The 17,247-nt window shown below is 42.8% G+C and overlaps 1 protein-coding gene across 4 annotated transcripts in view; it reads left to right on the top strand.

Annotated features, from left to right (window-relative positions):
• Positions 1–13,787, top strand: part of cdh6 (cadherin 6) — an 80,823-nt gene extending 67,036 nt beyond the window's left edge. The window contains exons 10-13 of one of the 4 annotated variants that reach the window (XR_004616710.1): positions 5,410–5,527; positions 6,120–6,371; positions 10,401–11,028; positions 11,080–13,787. Coding sequence is in view for 3 of the 4 variants with exons in the window: in XM_034613111.1 (XP_034469002.1) it covers positions 5,410–5,527; positions 6,120–6,371; positions 10,401–10,948 (918 nt within the window). In the remaining variant the exon portion in view is untranslated. Of the gene's footprint in view, positions 1–5,409; positions 5,528–6,119; positions 6,372–10,400 lie in introns of all 4 variants that reach the window. The other 3 variants (XM_034613111.1, XM_034613110.1, XM_034613108.1) reach the window with 3 other exon arrangements.
• The last annotated feature ends 3,460 nt before the right edge of the window (positions 13,788–17,247 follow it).

Here is a 17,247-nt window from a genome sequence, read left to right as displayed (position 1 = left end):
TTCGTGAGGACACATTGTGATATTGCCCTTATTTTAAAAACTGCTGTTACCTTGCCCTTAAGTTCTGGGACTATGTTACAGAAGCTGCACAATCTTAGTAATCAACAGCTTATAGTGATTAATTTGGCCTGGACAGACGTGATCACTGTGAGCGGTTTCCACTGTGATAATAAAGGTCTCAAACAACAAACACTACAATCAACTCAGAGGAACTAAATTTTCTTAGGCAAAGACTGTAAACACTTTGTGTGTAGAGTGTTTTTTTTATCTTTTGATTGGATACATGCTGTTTTTATTTCCCTGTGATCATTGAAAGTGCCGTTGTGGCTCCATCCCCACTCATTTAGATAAGAGCCTGGTCCTGTTGGTCCTGAAGAACTGCCCAGGGATGTTGCCAAGATGGTGGTGACACCTACCATTACAGACTTTGCTCTAACACACACCCCCAGTCTGCTTTCATTGACGGGAATCCTGACGTGCGGTGCCTGAATGATAGAGCCAGTGTGGACAAGAACAATACAATGATTTGTGTGTTATTAGTTAAAATGGATTATCATTCAGAGACAGATTTGAACATAGACTTATATATATACACAAATGCAGGTAATTCCATAGGGTATACTCCACTTCATCTTGCTGTTGTTACGTAAGACTCTGTAAGGAATACAGGGGCTTGAGGTCGAGGTTGAGTGTGGATCTTTCAATTTACAAAAGAGAGGTGCATGTGGTGTTGGGAGGAGATTTGATGTGTTATCAAATCTTGAGTAATTGAAGTTAATTGAATGTTTTCTGCCTTGATTTCTATCAGTTGTCATAACATTCCATTCACCAAGGTCACTGCTGAGACAGAACAGGAAAATGAGATAGAGATCATCCCCTCAGTCGCGTTCACATTACCACAGAGATCTGTGGAGTGTTCAGGTGAGGGGTGGCGCAGTGTGAAGGAAGCGGGATGTAAAGTATTTATTCTGCTGCAGAGACCATGTGTTTGTGTTTCCGGCACATCAACATCAGTCCTTAGCACCAAAAGCTCTTTTGACATCATACTGAGATATTTGTATTGTTTTTGCTTTCTTCATTTTTGCGTCTGTCGCATGTTTCATACTTCATCAACATGCCCACTTGCTCGTGGTGAATCCTCTTGAGAATCTCCTGCTGTTACTCTCATGGGCTCATTTAGACATTTGTGGATTTTGAATAGGGGGCTGGGTGGAGAAACTCCGCTGAGTGTCCAGTGCACTCGGACATTTGCGTTCTCACATACAGCCCCTCTGGAAAATGTCACTGATTATCTGGAGTTTAGTGCATTTCTGAAACCAGCATTAGAAATGTTTCTCAAATGCCCCCATGTTAGCTAAACTAGTTCATAAGAGTAAATGAAAGATTGTACAGGTGCTGGTTCAGGGCAGGAGTTATCCAGCGTCTTTTGCAAAAAGACCTTTGCAAAAAATAAACCGACAAAATAAAAATAATAATAATAAGAACATTGTTAAAAATAAAAAGCCATTACCTCTTTAGTTGCTGCTGCTTCAGAGCAGGCTAAGCAGTAGAATGGCACCTTGTGGAGTCTTTGTATGCTTGTGGAGGATTCAGCCGGTTACTGGCTGAGAACGGTAACCAGGTTACGAACTGAGTAGGTTCATCGATAATCAGATCGGCAGAGCAAGGAAACAGGACTACAGGCAAACTAACCAGGAGGCCGCTGTAACCTGAAGCAGCCAAAGACACCGGATGTTTAAATAAAACATAGACTACTTAATCTAAGTATTTTATTGGCATGAAAAGAGTCAAATGTATTGACCTGGCTCATAAAATACTCATTATGTTTCAGTCTTTTTTGCAGAATTTAGCAGAAAATGTAAATACAAATGCACTTCATGACCTCAGTGGTAAGCTGTTATGAAATGTAACATTAAGAAACATTTAGTTCTTTGTGCTCTTCATAAACACAGAATGGCAAATATAGTGCATACACACAAAGTGTTGAACTGCTGTTTTGCATTGATTCATATTAGTGGCGTTCTCTGATATTTTATCAGCATGGAAAACTAAACTTGAATGACCTACAGCACAGAAGGGAAGCTGGCTCTACAGCCTGCACACAGCAGGTGGTACTGTAGTTATTGTGCACTGATGCTTTTATGAATCACTTATGGGACATGCCAAGTCCAAGAGGCTAAACTGAGCTGATAATCCCCTTTTATGAACAGGGAAACATAACATTTGCATGGAATCAGTCATTACTACCACACTGACCCTTGTACTGGGTTCCACAAATGTAGGCCAACATGTCTCCTGGTTGTATTACTGTTCATATCAAGAGTTTTAGACTTTTTAAATGCTTTTTTGTTACAAATCACAGTATTGATATGCAGTAGATCATTTTAATTCCCCTGCACCTTAATAATGGCCCGACTTTACAGTCTAAGAGGAAATGACTTTTTCAGACCTCTGTAGCCCTGAAAACACCAAATATTTTATCCATAAGATATCTGAATTTGAATTATTTCAACTCATGTGATTATACATTTTCCACACACACACACACACACACACATACACAGGAGGGATGACAGAACTCTAAAACAAAGACATCTGCAGCTGAGAAGCTGATTGGTTGTGGTCCTTGAGACCACTTGGGTTCTTCTCTTGTGGTTGCTGATGAGCTACTTTGTCATGGACCCTGTCGGGAGCTTTAATACATCTAGTATTGTAGGTAGGGTTTACACACACACACACACACACACACACACACACACACACACGCGCAAACTCTAACATAGTCGAGACAGAGGACATTAAACTGACTTTAATTTATTTCTTAGGGACTCAAACAATAACCATAACTACAGCTTGTGTAACCATAAACCTTAAAACATGTCTTCACCTTAAAATGTTAAAATGATTTATGTTATGAGACTATCAGTCACCATAAAGTGTGACTGTGTACACAGATGTAGGTCCCCACTATATGTGTAATACCACACACTCAAACGGACACATGCGTACACATGCATAAAAGCACAACAAACAAATTAGTAGGAAAAAAACAAACACAACAACATGTTAAATATTAGACGACAAAACACAATTAGGTGCAACTGCACAGCTGATTACCACACATGCGCACGCCCAACACCATCTTGATGTTCTTCACTATGGTGGCTTGTTGCCACTAATCTCCGCACATCCCTGTCATCCTGCCATCCGTTCATCCTTTAATTCCTCTGCCCTTTCATCTGTCCATCAATGTGAATCATCAGTATTTGTTCGCTAAATATTCTCCGCAGCTTCCCTCTGGTTACGGATTTGTTCAGTGTGTTTGTGTATGTGCACATGTGTGTTATTGGCAAAGATCTTTCTTAAAGCCTTTAATCCCTTGGCTAGTTTCTCATTTTCAATTAAATAAGACTGTAGTTAAAAGAGTATCAAAAACATATATGATCATCAGCTGAGAAATGACAGAAATATGCAGCTCCGCAGTGTCCAATATATGTCTGCTAAAGTCGTTATGATGGAAGTTTTAACAGTAGCCTGGTTACACATCCAGCCGACACTAAGCAGCATCAGCATTGTGACATTGCAGTCATGTTTGTGTCCACCTGATCAGTTAAGAGTCCAACATCAGCTCTCCTTTAGGCTCTGTTTGGCTGAAAAATATCCAGCTCTTTAGGTGCTAAATACTCCACTATGTTCACAGCTCACAGACAAGATTTGTTAGAGCTTAGATTGTGAGCGGGAAAACCAAAACAGTTCAAAGCTTAGAGAGGCTGAAAAGCCATTTACAAGTGTGGAGTTGGTGATGAGACTGTCACTCCACGTAACCTCTGTCACACGGCAGCTCTAACAGCAAATAGTCTAGAGTATCTGCTGGTCAGTGAAACAGTAAGATAAGGTGAGATAATCCTTTATTAGTCCCACAAAGGGGGACATTTGCAGTATTACAGCAGCAAGAGTCGAAAAGATATCAGCAAGTAACATGCAATACTTGAGTGTAAGGAATATTGGGGCGTACTGCAGACAGCCGTGTCCGACACACAGTCTCACGTCCTCACACGTCCTGGATGGAGTGTGAGGGGGGGCTGGGCTGCTGGTGATGGGTCGACTGAGAGCTGAGTGCTGTGGGACGGGGTTTGGAAGAGGAGGTGGTTTAGTGTACTGGGGGAGCAGACGAGGGGGGTGGCAGCTGGGTTGGCAGCGTGGGGGGAGGGGCAGGTGCCTGATCAAACCTGTTGGAGAACATGTTCAGGTCATTTGCTCACTTCCGGTCCCCTGCAGACTGGGACTCAGCTTTCTTGTGGCCAGAGATGGTTCTGAGGCCTCTCCAGACACCGCAGATGTTGTTCTGCTGCAGCTGGTCCTCCATCTTCCTCCTGTAGCTGTTCTTCCCCTCGCTGATCCTCCTCCAGTTAATTCTGAACAGGCAGTATGGAGATGCAGAAGATTGATGAAGATTATTTATTGTATATACTGAACTCCGGTTATAGATTGAGAGCAATTCTTTGCTTGTCTTTGGATTTAAATTTAGAGTTTGACAAACTGTTGTAGTTTGTTGAAGGCCTTTAAAACTTATAAATCCTGTTGCATTACATTACATGTCATGTAGCTGACGCTTTCATCGAAAGTGACTTACAATTAGTGCATTCAGCATCTATGAGGAGGCATAAAACATATATTTGAAAGCCCTAGTGTTTATTTCATAATTGAAGCTCATTTTACCCATGTACCCATGCTTTCTAAATTTGAATCCATCCAACACCCAGAAATCCACTGAGGATTTCACTGCTGTCAGGGTTTGTTGCCTCGAAATGAAGGCTTACGCAAAACTTATACCTTTGGAGTATGAAGCTCTCACCCTGTGTAGCTGTTCAAAGTTTGTAGCATACTTCTTCACAGAGAACAGCAGCTGTGCTCAGCTGGAATTTAGTCAGCCACAATGGGTCCCACTGGTGACACGTTAACACTTCCTCGACTGCTGCATTAGCATAACCCACTGCTCCCCTGTCAAGGTGTTTAGTCCCATTTTAACTAAAGGAAATTATGCTGGAGAGCATCTAAATTAGAAGAATGAGAACATCTTCATGAATACTAAACTGAATAAAGACTCGTTGAATTGGTTGTTGTCATTTATGATATCTGTCACAATATGAAATCTGTTAATTCTATATCAGTGTAATATATCTTTTCATGAGCTGTGCTGATGACAGAGATATTCATAGATGATTTGGCACAGACATGTGATGCTGATAATAGCCAAGCTTCTCTGTTGGCAGCTTTACATCACAGCAGTGTTTACTGGCACTGGGAAAGGAATCTCTATCCTGCCTGTCTTTTCCACACATTGACTGCTCTTAATTCACTTAACTCCACCGGGGTGTTCATGTCAATGTATGTTGCTGTCTCCAACAGCGGATCCAGACAGTGAGTGCCGTTGATGCTGACGAGCCGTCGACAGGACACAAGTTTTTCTTCAGTTTGGCTCCTGAGGTGATGCACCGCAGCAACTTCACTGTTCGCGACAATGGAGGTAGGTCACACTTTATTACTGCAATAAATTAACTGTATACATTTTACAGAAGAAGAGGACATTATACAAGGGAATTTACTAAATATCAACTTCTTCAGCCATGGAATAGCATTTAGGTTTTCTCAATTCACTCTGTGGAGAGTTCATTCTTCCTGATCATCAAAGATGCTGGAAATCCCAGAATGACATACTGTCTCTGGCAACCCAGAAGCAGAGTTACACACATTACCAAATATATTTGAATACTGCAAAGTTGCTCTTTATTACAGTATCAGTAAGACATAGATTTTTTTCTGTAATGTGATTAGCTTTTTGTGTTTAGCCAAATATATATGTATGATATATGATTTTTTATTGGGAGCCTTTTTGTTTGTACTGAGATAAGTGAATATATTGTTGCTGTTGCTTCTTTTCCCCAACTCATACAACAGATTTGTCCTGATTCTTTGACTAATGCCTTGTTACACATTTCCCTTTCCAGCCTGGTAATAAAGTGATTTTTATTCACACCTCTGCTGTGTGACAGTGTCTCACACACTGTGCACAGCAGGTGTGCTAGAGTGATCTTCTAACAGGACTTTTTCTTGCTCAGATAACACTGCCAGCATCCTGACACGTCGAGCCAGTTATAGCCGCCTCCACCAGAGCATCTACCTGGTTCCTGTGGTGATCACTGACGGCGAGTACCCCATGCAGAGCAGCACCGGGACCCTCACTGTGAGGGTGTGCACCTGCGACCGCGATGGCAACATGGAGCTGTGTAATCCTGAGGCTCTGAGCAGCTCTCCAGGCCTCAGCACTGGTGCACTCATCGCCATCCTCCTGTGTGCCATCATACTACTGAGTGAGTATGGGGAAATGTGTGTGTGTGTGTGTCCGTGTCTCCCAAAGTGTTCACTTCAGCCAATACATCTATATTGAAATGATTGTAAGGTAACAAGGCAAGAGAGTTGGCTGCCCACTGTGACTGAATAAATGTAAGTGATGCAGCAGCAGAACCACATTGGCAGAGAAACTGTTATTAATGTGGATCAGCCAATAACTGATTTGCCCAAATAAGGTCAGTATTGCCCCTGATGTCTACCCAGATTGAATCTGTGTCTTCATCAGCAGATGGAATTTGCTTTTCTATCTCAGAAAGACAAGATATGATTGAGCTACTCTTGAGCTACTCATAAATTTACAAAATAAAAGACAGTGAAGGTTTTGCTGCCATGGCCCCTTCTTCCTGAGGAGTCCTAATAAAGTCCTCCAATCTGCACAGCTCATCGCAGCCATTCATTCCATTGCAAATGCAAAATGAATGGTTGCCACATTTTTCCAGATCCTTGAGGACATCCTCTCCAGATTCAGTATCTTCCCCAACTTGCTGTTATTTAGTTTGCAAGATGTCCTTCTAAAACTGGCAAAGACAGGATATAAAAATACGGAGACAGACAATACAGCTTAGCCTACAGTGTGTTGTGGAGACCAGAACTCCTGGATCAGCAGTTATTTTTCTATTGAGTCACACAATTCAGACCGGCAATAGAATTTTTTCTGCACCTGGGACCCCAACAATGGTACAATGCTACAAACTAATTCAAATCTCAATGTGGACAAAATGTCCTCCGTTTTTAGGTGCAATTGTTAACAAAAAGAATGAAATGTCAAGCCAAAATGGCTCCTTTTCAAACATTGATTTAAAAAAAATTTGAAAGAAAAAATAATATTTTTCTACACAATAAGCATATAGCAGAAAAAACTTGAATGACAGATATGAAATGAAATGTTTGATCATGCTTGCACCAGCCCAGTGCAGTGGTTCCATTTGTACAGCATTGTTAAAACGAGCATTGAAGCCTTTCTCATTTGCTGTAATGGAAAACAATGTCAGTTTAGAGCTGCAGGCGGCTGCTGTTCGTCACAATCAAACCTTCTATGGAAATGAGTGCATCTCATCTGCCACCACATCCCCACTTATCCTCTTATTCATGCAGTGGTCACGGTCCAGTGGGCTGCTGGGAAAATGAATACATATTTATGCCTCTGAAGGTGCAGTCATTGCAGACTTAGTGGACACACACACACACACACACACACACACACACACACACACACACACAGCAAGACACAGGGATGTATGAAGACACACAGACACAGGAGGTAGGCAGTGCTGAAATGCAGTGTCCACACTCCCCTTACATGAGTGCAGAGAGATGAGAGCAGCTGGCCATCCACTGGCTCTACTGTCACACTTAAACACACTCATGGCAACCTGGCTAAGGCGATACTAAAAGTTGTCATGCCTTGATCTGGTTATTTTAGTCAAACAAATATTGGTCAGAATAAGTGATGTCATAATGAGTATAGAATTCACCTGTAATTTGAGAGATAATGATACAATATGACACCATGGGATACAACACTATACAACACTTCAGGACACAATACAAATGATACAACACAGTACTGCACTATAAATCAATCAATCAATCAATCAATCAATCAATCAATCAATCAATCAAATTGTATTTTTATAGCCCAAATTCTCAAATCACTATTTACGTCATTTAACAATCTGTACAAGGTGCGGCATCCTCTGTCTCTAACCCTCAACTACATGGATCCCTCTCCCAGGATGGACAGAAGTACAATAGATTTGTGTAAAGAGCACATCAACAAAATAATATTTACAACATGCATCAGGATACCATACAATTATACAAACTGTACAATATTACATGATAATACAATAAAAACCATGTGATACAGTGAAACAATAGTATCACAGCAAAAAAGTCAATAGGATACAACACTATAGCAGTAAAGGAAAACAGTATGATATGACACTGAATGATAAATCATGATAAAACATCAATGCCATACAATATCATACAGAACAATACAATATAGTCACATTTAAAGACATCAGCTCCGTTGTAGCTCGCTGGGAACAAGACAATAGTACCAACCAATATGAGGTGACACTAAATCACCTCACTAACACCACACGTCCGCCAGAACTGCTTATAACAACATTATTCACACCAGTGGCCCATAAATTGAAGTTTTCATATAAGGACACAGATGTGGACGTAGAATAATAGCCAACAGCTCCAAGGAGAGCTGAGGGCAAACCACATTGAAGATTGGTACTTTCATTCAGTGACGGCCCTTTTAGTTCTCTCATCTGGACTGAAGAGACATTACAGCAGAGTGCAGAGCCATAACACTCAATGTGAGGACTCTATCTGCAGCGTGGACACAAGTACATCAGCTCTTCAACTAATCGTCCTTCTCTGAGAACCTGTGACAGCACATGTTGCTCAAACCTATGCAGAAGTCAAGTGTTGATACCAGAGCAAATGGTTCACTTCAGTCCAGTTCCTTAGAGAAATCACACCGTGTGATAAGTGAAATTATATTTAAGGTGTTAATTAAAACACAGCCTTAAGCTGGAGTACTTTAGTAGTGTTGACCTCCATATGAATGTATTGATCATCACCTCAGGCATCACATCACTATTACCCCCCCCCCGCACATCATGTACTGTAACGTCCTTCTTTATCCATACAAATCTTTATTGTTCTGCGTTTACGTCTTGTTAATTCTCTCAATACGCTCACACAAATCACAGCCTGTCTGCTCCTGTGGAGATGCTCCATGCATTGATTTGTGTTGCTGCTCTGTATGCATTGTTGCCTACTTCTCTTCCCTGACCTTAGCTACGCCTCTGCACTTTCTTGTTGCCACTCTTGCTCCCACTTGATTCACATTCAAGCTAGCTTGCGTGAGCTTAGCCAATCAAATGTTCTGCATGATTATTTATGGCTGAGCCCTCTCTGAAATCAAAGGCTGCTGTCCTTTGTGTCTGCCTGTAGCGGGCCTTAGCAGCCCTGGTGTTTTCATTTTGGGATGTAATGTGTCTGCACCTTGTTTAGAGACCCACGTGTTGGTCTGTATCGAGATTAGCTGTGATGCACATCTTCCCACTAAACCCTACTCTTTTATTTGATCATCTTTACACTATTGTGTTTCCTGTGACTAGCTGGAGATTAAAAGATTGTTCCAGTTTATTACAAAGTGATGCGAGGCTGCTGAGCTCCTCCAGGCAGCCAACTCCAGTGTGTTGCTATGCTCCCGTGGCATAAATCCAACGCACCCTTTTAATGTTCTCAAGCTGTCAGTTCTGCTCGTGTAGCATTTCAAAAGCTCCATCTCCACCCCAGCATTCACCTGTAGGCTCTAAGTCTTATTATCGTCACTCCACGCTCCCTGGTGTGCTAAGCTTGCTGCTACCTTGTGGGTGAGTGATGAGGTCAGAGCTTAGACATCAAATATCACCTTTGTGCATATTCTACAATGACAAAACCCCTCAGGTTTAGGAAAATAACCATTTAGTTGTGTACTGGCAACATGAGAGTATGAAAATACCTGGAAACAAACAGCGTTCAAGTCTGTGAGAGGCAAGAGGCAGTCGGTCCAAGCGCAGGGATTAAGAAATACCAAGACCTGTCCGTTTAAGAGCTTGCATAGTTAGGTATCGACTTATATTTTCTAATACCTCTGTCATGCTTCTGTGTATTCAGCTACCTGTTAGGTTTATTGACCACAAAATCAATCACTCCACCCAGCAATGCCACTGATGCAATTAAGTGTTTTAAATAGAGTGTTGGCTCATTTGCAGTTGTCTGCTTCATGACCTGACTTCACTGCAGCATAGTCACATTGTTCCTCAGCAGTTAACTTGTGGAGTACATGTTTTCATATCCAATAAAAACAAAGCTGCCGAAATAATGTTTAGTATTATCTGCCCTCTGTGGCTGTAGATTCTAATCAGTTTCCTGTGAACTTCTCTAATCCTGCACCTATCTGCTGTTGTCTCTTGCAGTGATCGTGGTTCTATTCACAGCATTAAAACGCCAAAGAAAGCAGGAACCCCTCATCATCTCCAAGGAGGATGTCCGGGACAACGTGGTGAGCTATAATGATGAAGGCGGTGGCGAGGAGGACACCCAAGCTTTTGATATCGGAGCACTGCGACACCCGGATACTGCCGCTGCCTTAGAGGAGTCTGCCAAGCAGAGGCGTGACATCATCCCCACTGACACCCTGCTCTACCCACCGCACCGCCGACATGCTCCCACTGCTCCTGGCCTCATCATGCCACCGGTCACCTTGGCGTCACGGGACAACGGGGACGTACGCGAGTTCATCAACCAGAGAGTTCTGGAGAACGACTGCAACCCGACAGCACCGCCGTACGACTCGCTGGCCACCTACGCCTACGAGGGCGCCGGCTCGGTGGCTGAGTCGCTGAGCTCACTGGGCTCTGTGTCATCTGAGGCTGAGCAGGACTACCACTACCTTAGTGAATGGGGGCCCAGGTTCAGGAAACTAGCTGACCTGTATGGGGCCGAGGACAGTGACTTCTCCTAACGAAGATACCATGGAACCACACACACTCTCTCTCTTACACACACACACACACACACACACACACACACACACACACACACACACACACACACACACACACACACACACACACACATGCTTTCATTTCAAAGACAGGTTCAGTAACATTTTGATCAGTGCAGGGCTGAGGACAGCTGTGTCTCACTACAAACTCAGTAAAAGAGATTGTCACTGTTACTGATGAGCTTTAAGAAAACTCATGAAAATACAAAAACATGAAAAAACAACTGATGTGCTGGCAGATTCGGCAGATCCATTTAATGGAATACGGTAATCCAGAGCCCCACCTGATCTCTGACCTGGCTTCACTGCACATGGAACTCACCAAGTCTGTTTCAAAAGGAGACAAAAGTCCCAAAATGTCTATATTTGGGAACTGTGAGGTAAATCAACCAGTGCAGGGGTGGATCCAAAGATCTTCAATTTCACCAGAGTGGACCTCTTCAGTGATTAATTTCAGGCCTGAATGGAGTTGAAAATCTGAATTGGACAGTATTTTGTAAAGAGAATTGGACTTTAAGCTTTTGCTTTAATCTCTCCTGGGTTACTGAATAACTGTTTTACAGAGTGTTTCTTGTGGCTTTGAATGCAGGATTCAAGATGGACTGAATCGAGTGTGTGGAACCAGGTCGCTCAACAAAACAAATAAAAATGTAGTTATTTCAGGACTGGACCACACTCACCGCTGCAGATATGAAGTGAAGAGTGTGGGGAAGACACTTTTTTTTTCTTTCTGACTAAGTGCCCTTTCTGCTGCCCTTCGAGCTGAACTGTAGACGCCTGTACGCTGGCTGACACTGGAGGGGGCTGGAACAACTTTTACATGATTGCTTGTTGTTTTTGCTGTCTTGTACAAAATGACCATTCCAGAGGAGCTTTTCTGACGGAATCCTCGCTCCTCGAAAGTCGCCTTCTTCGGGACACAGAGTAAAAGACAACTCGTATGAATAAATGCACTGATTTCTTTATGTTTATGCAGGTTTTTAGATTTGTTTTTCTTTGTGTTGCACACAAAAAGAAGATGTATGTTAACAACATCATTCCTAGATTTTTAGCTTCTTGATTAAGTGTATATTGTGTCAGAACTGTGGTTGAACCTCATCATACTGGAAGAAAACTAAGTTCTGTTTATCTGTAATTTTACTGGAGGTAAAATAAAAATACAATCCAGATGTCATACAGACAGATGCTCAACAATGGTAAAAACATGTCCATTGGGAAAATGCTTTACATTTAAATGAAGGACACAGAGAAACAGTATGGCTCTCACTTTTATTTTGAAAATTCAGATGACTGTATGACTTCTCAACAATGACCAGTGAATCTAGCCATTTTTAAGGCTGCACAAATATAAAGCTGCACTAATCATTATTTTTATTACAACAATTGATCAAAAGACTACAGGTAATATGAACGCGATGAACGCCAACTCTTCCGTTCTCACGTTTTTGTGTCTTTTAGCTCATTGTTTTGGTTTTCATGCCAACGACTGCTCTGTTCTGGTTTAGCTTAATCAACTCTAATCGGGCTTATCTCCAGCAGCAGGCAGCAGTTTTCTAACAAACTCAGTGTACCTGACCTCTCCAGCACCAAACAGCAGGCAGACACAACTCGTGACCATCTCTTAGGAGTAAGTGGAGACCGAACCAGAGCTAAAAGCAGAGTGACACTCAATGCATTCATGAGATGAACACACTTAACCCCAATTGGATGTCACTGTTGCCCCCTATCTGCTACAACATAAGCCACGTTAGCCACAACAACAATAACATAATAATCTAATGTCAGTGTTGTGTTAAATCAGTACTTGTATATTTGGGGATGTAGTCTCTTTGTTGATGAGACACTGCAGACGATCAGACCAGTATCAGTGTTACAGTGTAACATCACCCTGGGACTAGACTGTGTTGGTTGTGCTCAGATGAATGAAATAAATAAACAAACACAACAGACAGCCCACAGACAGACGCTGATCAATCCCCTTTCCGTATTGGTTCAAAGTTGACTTTCTGAAAAGTGACAGACCTACTTCACAGCTGCATCTTGAATGTCTTTCAGTCACTGGTAACCTCATTTTCAGCTCGTATTATGTCCTGCCCACACCTGTTTTCTGGCACGCGCTCGCAGTTTGAGGATGTGATTCAAATGTTTGTTCCCAGGGGTATTCTGGCACAGATTTCATTCGCTGCTCTTGTTTGAGACAAGAGAAAAGAAACTTTGCTTACCTTATTTAGTTTGTTTGTTTGTTTGTTTTGTTAGCTTCATTCAGCCCACCCCTGTGTCTCATTCAGACTTGTGGGGTTTTGTTGTAATGTTGTAATTAACCAACACTGTAAGGCAGTCATCATTTGCGTTGTTGCTATTGAGGAAAAAGGTTAAAATTCACAACAGTCAACCTCAGTGCCATGTTAAGAAAAACATTAGTTTCCCATTGAGGGATGAAACCATGTAGTCAGGATCATTTCATGTCATAGCAGGCGTTTGTATTGTGTTTTGGCTGTTCCAGTAAAAGCTGCAGTTTGCTCCAGTTGTGTTTTGTGACTGTGGTCTGCTCTGAAGGCTTAATACAAAAATGTCCACATATTTTTCTTTTTATTGTAATTCATTCTTTTTTGTACCAAATATTTATAGGACACAATAATGACATTCCTGGAGGGAAAAAATCGAAACAACCTTCAGCTTCACTGTTTTTTCATGTATTTTGGAGGTGTAAAACTTGCTGTAGGCAGTCTACTGTCTGTATATGATGATGTATTATCAAGTTGTTTAATTTTATCAAAATAAACTTTTACAGTTAAAATGTTAGATTTTTTTGGGGGATGAATAACAGCCGCAGGAAACCATTTTCATCCTTCTTACATCTGTCTCCTCTGCTCACCTTGCTCATTAAAATTGTCTGTTTATAAAAAAGAGAAATTAAATCTCCACTGAGAAGAAAATATCCCTTTCTGCTGCCACTCCAGTTATTTCTTCCACATCCAGCAACAGAAACAAACTGTTCTGAAGCTTTATGTAAGATTCCCCATGCATCTTCTTAATGCTTTAAAGTGCAATATGTAACGGCCGCTAAAACTGGAAGAGGATTTCTGGTTTCCTCTTGATAATATAGCGTCTTAACCAAAAAAAAAAGAAGGGACACACAACAAACCAGGTGGAACTCAATGTTTCCTGTGTCCCTTGGCTCAATATCATCCAGTTAGGCCATTTGTGAGAGATTACATACACAACTCACAGAGAGATTGGAGATAGTTTATTAGCAGCTTATTTTGTCCACTGAGTGATTTGTGCACATACTTGTATCTCTTCATCCATTTCTTTCCAAGACACTAGAACGTTCTTTTTTTTTTTAAATAACTGTCAACTTACCTTTTGACAGAACAACCCCCTAAACCCCCACCTGTGTGGTGACAGGAGTACCTCATGCTCCTGGAGCAAACTCCCTCTCCTCAGTCCACACACTCCTCAAGCTGTCTGCTGCCTGTGACACAGTGAACCAGATCTTCCTCTCCACCCTTAGAGGAATGACTGTCTCAGTCTCTTTCTGTTTGCATCCCACCTGACAGGCCTCTCAGTGACATGAGAAGTAGCCATGCAGCCTGACTACAGGAGTTCCACAAGACTCTGTCCTGGGCCCTCTCCTCTTCTTCCACTACACAATAGAGATTAGTGCTGTCATATACGCTTGTGGCTTCTACCACTGCCTGATCCTGATGACACCGCTATTCTTGTCACCCCCCCTATCTGACAATCCGTCATCGCCGCATCCAGTTCAAACCTACAGCCATGTCCAACTACGCCACTTTTATTCCGCTGGATATTTAATCACTCTATCACAGGACCTAGTGGGCACTCACCTCAGACAACAATCTTTTTTCATCCATCTTCACAGCAGTCTCATGTCTTTAAAAAATCCTTAAGCACTTGTATTTAGCACTGAACATGCTTTAATACATTGTAATGTAGTGTAATTCAGTTCTGTTCCCATGATGGCTGTCATGCAGCTTTGTTTTGACATTTGTCTAAACATTTTAAAATACATACATACAAATACGTACAACTACATTCACAATAATGCCAGAATGACTGTGTAGATGGCCTGGTCTACACACCAGTCTTTTATATTTGTTTAACCACGTCCTTATTGTTGCACATTTACCTACTTTAATCAGCTCCACTTCCTGCAGCTCAGCCGGCTGCATAGCTAACTTTTTAGCTTCATTGCCTCCACACAGTATATCCTGAGATAGATCGGCTCGAGAAGGATCCACACATTGGATCATTTAACCCTTGTGTTGTCCCTGCTTCCCCGGCTGTTGGCCCCCTCACATAGCCCACCCCATATTAGGACGCACACGTAGGGCAATAGACAAGTGACAAGCTTTTACAGCCTTGACAACCGCGGCGGACGCTTCCGTGCGGGGGATGCGCTCCCTTCGTGGGATGAACGGAGTCACGAGAGCCTTTCCCAGCTGCTCTAGGAACACCCTCCACTTGTTCCGCTTGCCCGGCATCCAGTCGGGGTTGATCTCTCTCCATATCACGAAGGCGTTGTAGGAAGAGACATCGAGAATGTTGTGAAAGACGACCAGGGGCCAGCGCGCGGTCATCCTCCTGCAGCTGTACGTTCCGATCACCTTGTCTAGGTTGTCCACGCCACCTGCGGTTGTAGTCCAGGACGATGACCGGTTTCCCGCCCTCGCGGTCGCTGATGTCGGCCTCGGCGTGCCGTGTGCTCAGGAGCACCATGTTCCTGTTTTTCTTTGGGATGTAGGACACCAGAGTGGGTGGGCGTGAATGCGAATTTGGATGAGAACACCTCTCTTCCCTTGACCGCGAGCAGCCCGAGCTCGGGCTTGTTCTTCCGAACCGTGCCGACCACGGTGATCTTCCTCTCCAGGAGCTGTCGCGCGAGTTCGTAGGAGGTGAAGTAATTGTCGCACGTGACGTTACGACCATGCAGTCCCTCCGTTACATCGAGCACTATCCGCAACCCCTGGTTCCGTTCTGGGCATCCGCCGCTTCCAAGGATGAAGAATCTGCAGAAGCATCACCCACTGGGTCGTAGTCTTCGTCGCCGTCGGCGTCTTCGTAGTCACCGTCATCGTCTTCGTCGCTGTCGCCGTCGTCTTCGCCGTTGTCGCCGTCCTCTCTGTCTTCTTCTTGGTCTGCTTTTCTGTCTGCTTTTCGGTCTGCTTCTCCATCTCCTTGTCCGTCCGCTTCTCAGTCTGGCTCTTTCGCGTCCTCTTTGGGTTCAGAGGATGGTTGCTGGGAGAATAGCTGTTGGAGAACCTGTTCTCTGGTGAAACGCTCCTAACGTGACATCGTGCCATGGTCCGGGAGAGTGGCACACGGAGACTTCTATGTGGGTCTAATATACCCCCCTAGATTGTAATTGGAATCAGGTGTGGGTCTAAATGACCCCCCAGGAGAATCGAGAATGACAAACCATTGGTCTCAATTACCCCAGGAGAATTGGATAATGACAATCCTTGGGTCACCCTAACCCTAACCCTGACCGGCCAGGGCTTGCGTATGATCACACGCACGAACTCACGCACGCACGCACGCACACACACACACACACACACACACACACACACACACTCAATCCGACCCAGGAACAACACGAGGGTTAAAACAGAAGAACACAATTTTCTGCTGCATTTAATGTGGGCCTAGTTATGCCCCTGTGACGCAATTGGTCGTCAAATTAAATAAAATAACTAAAATAAAATTGAAAGCAAAACAGAGGCAGCAGTGTTTCTAAAGGTCTCCTTGTTAGCAGATGGAAAACCAGAGAGGAGTCGACACCAGGCGAAAACATAGCAACAGTTTAAATCTGAAATGAATCAGTCAGCCTGATAGTGAGCTGCTGGGACAGTGTTGTTTCATTTCTTTTTCTTCTGATGGTATCATCTTTAAAGAATAAGCCTTAGTACTTACATTCTTAAAAATACATACAAAACTCCACATGAGCATGTTTCTTTCAGTAAATGAAACTGAGAGATGAATAAATAACCATCATGGTTGGATAAAACAGAATCACATGAAAGATTCACACTTTTTATTCTGAAAAAAAAAAACATGTGGTGAAACTGCCAAGGGTTTTGACAAGACATGGGGTTAGGTGGTTGAGGTCGGGGTCCACTTGAATTTATATACATAATATATATGATGTCAACTTTTTTTTCAATGGCCAGATTTGAAACCTTTATCCCTGTTCTACTCACTGTGTACCGTCTGTCCACAGCCGATGGACA

The sequence above is a fragment of the Hippoglossus hippoglossus genome, chromosome 17, assembly GCF_009819705.1.
Source record: "Hippoglossus hippoglossus isolate fHipHip1 chromosome 17, fHipHip1.pri, whole genome shotgun sequence".
In the NCBI taxonomy this organism is placed as follows: domain Eukaryota; kingdom Metazoa; phylum Chordata; class Actinopteri; order Pleuronectiformes; family Pleuronectidae; genus Hippoglossus; species Hippoglossus hippoglossus.
Note: the sequence above shows the minus strand (reverse complement) of the source record. Positions and strands in the feature narration are given on the sequence as shown.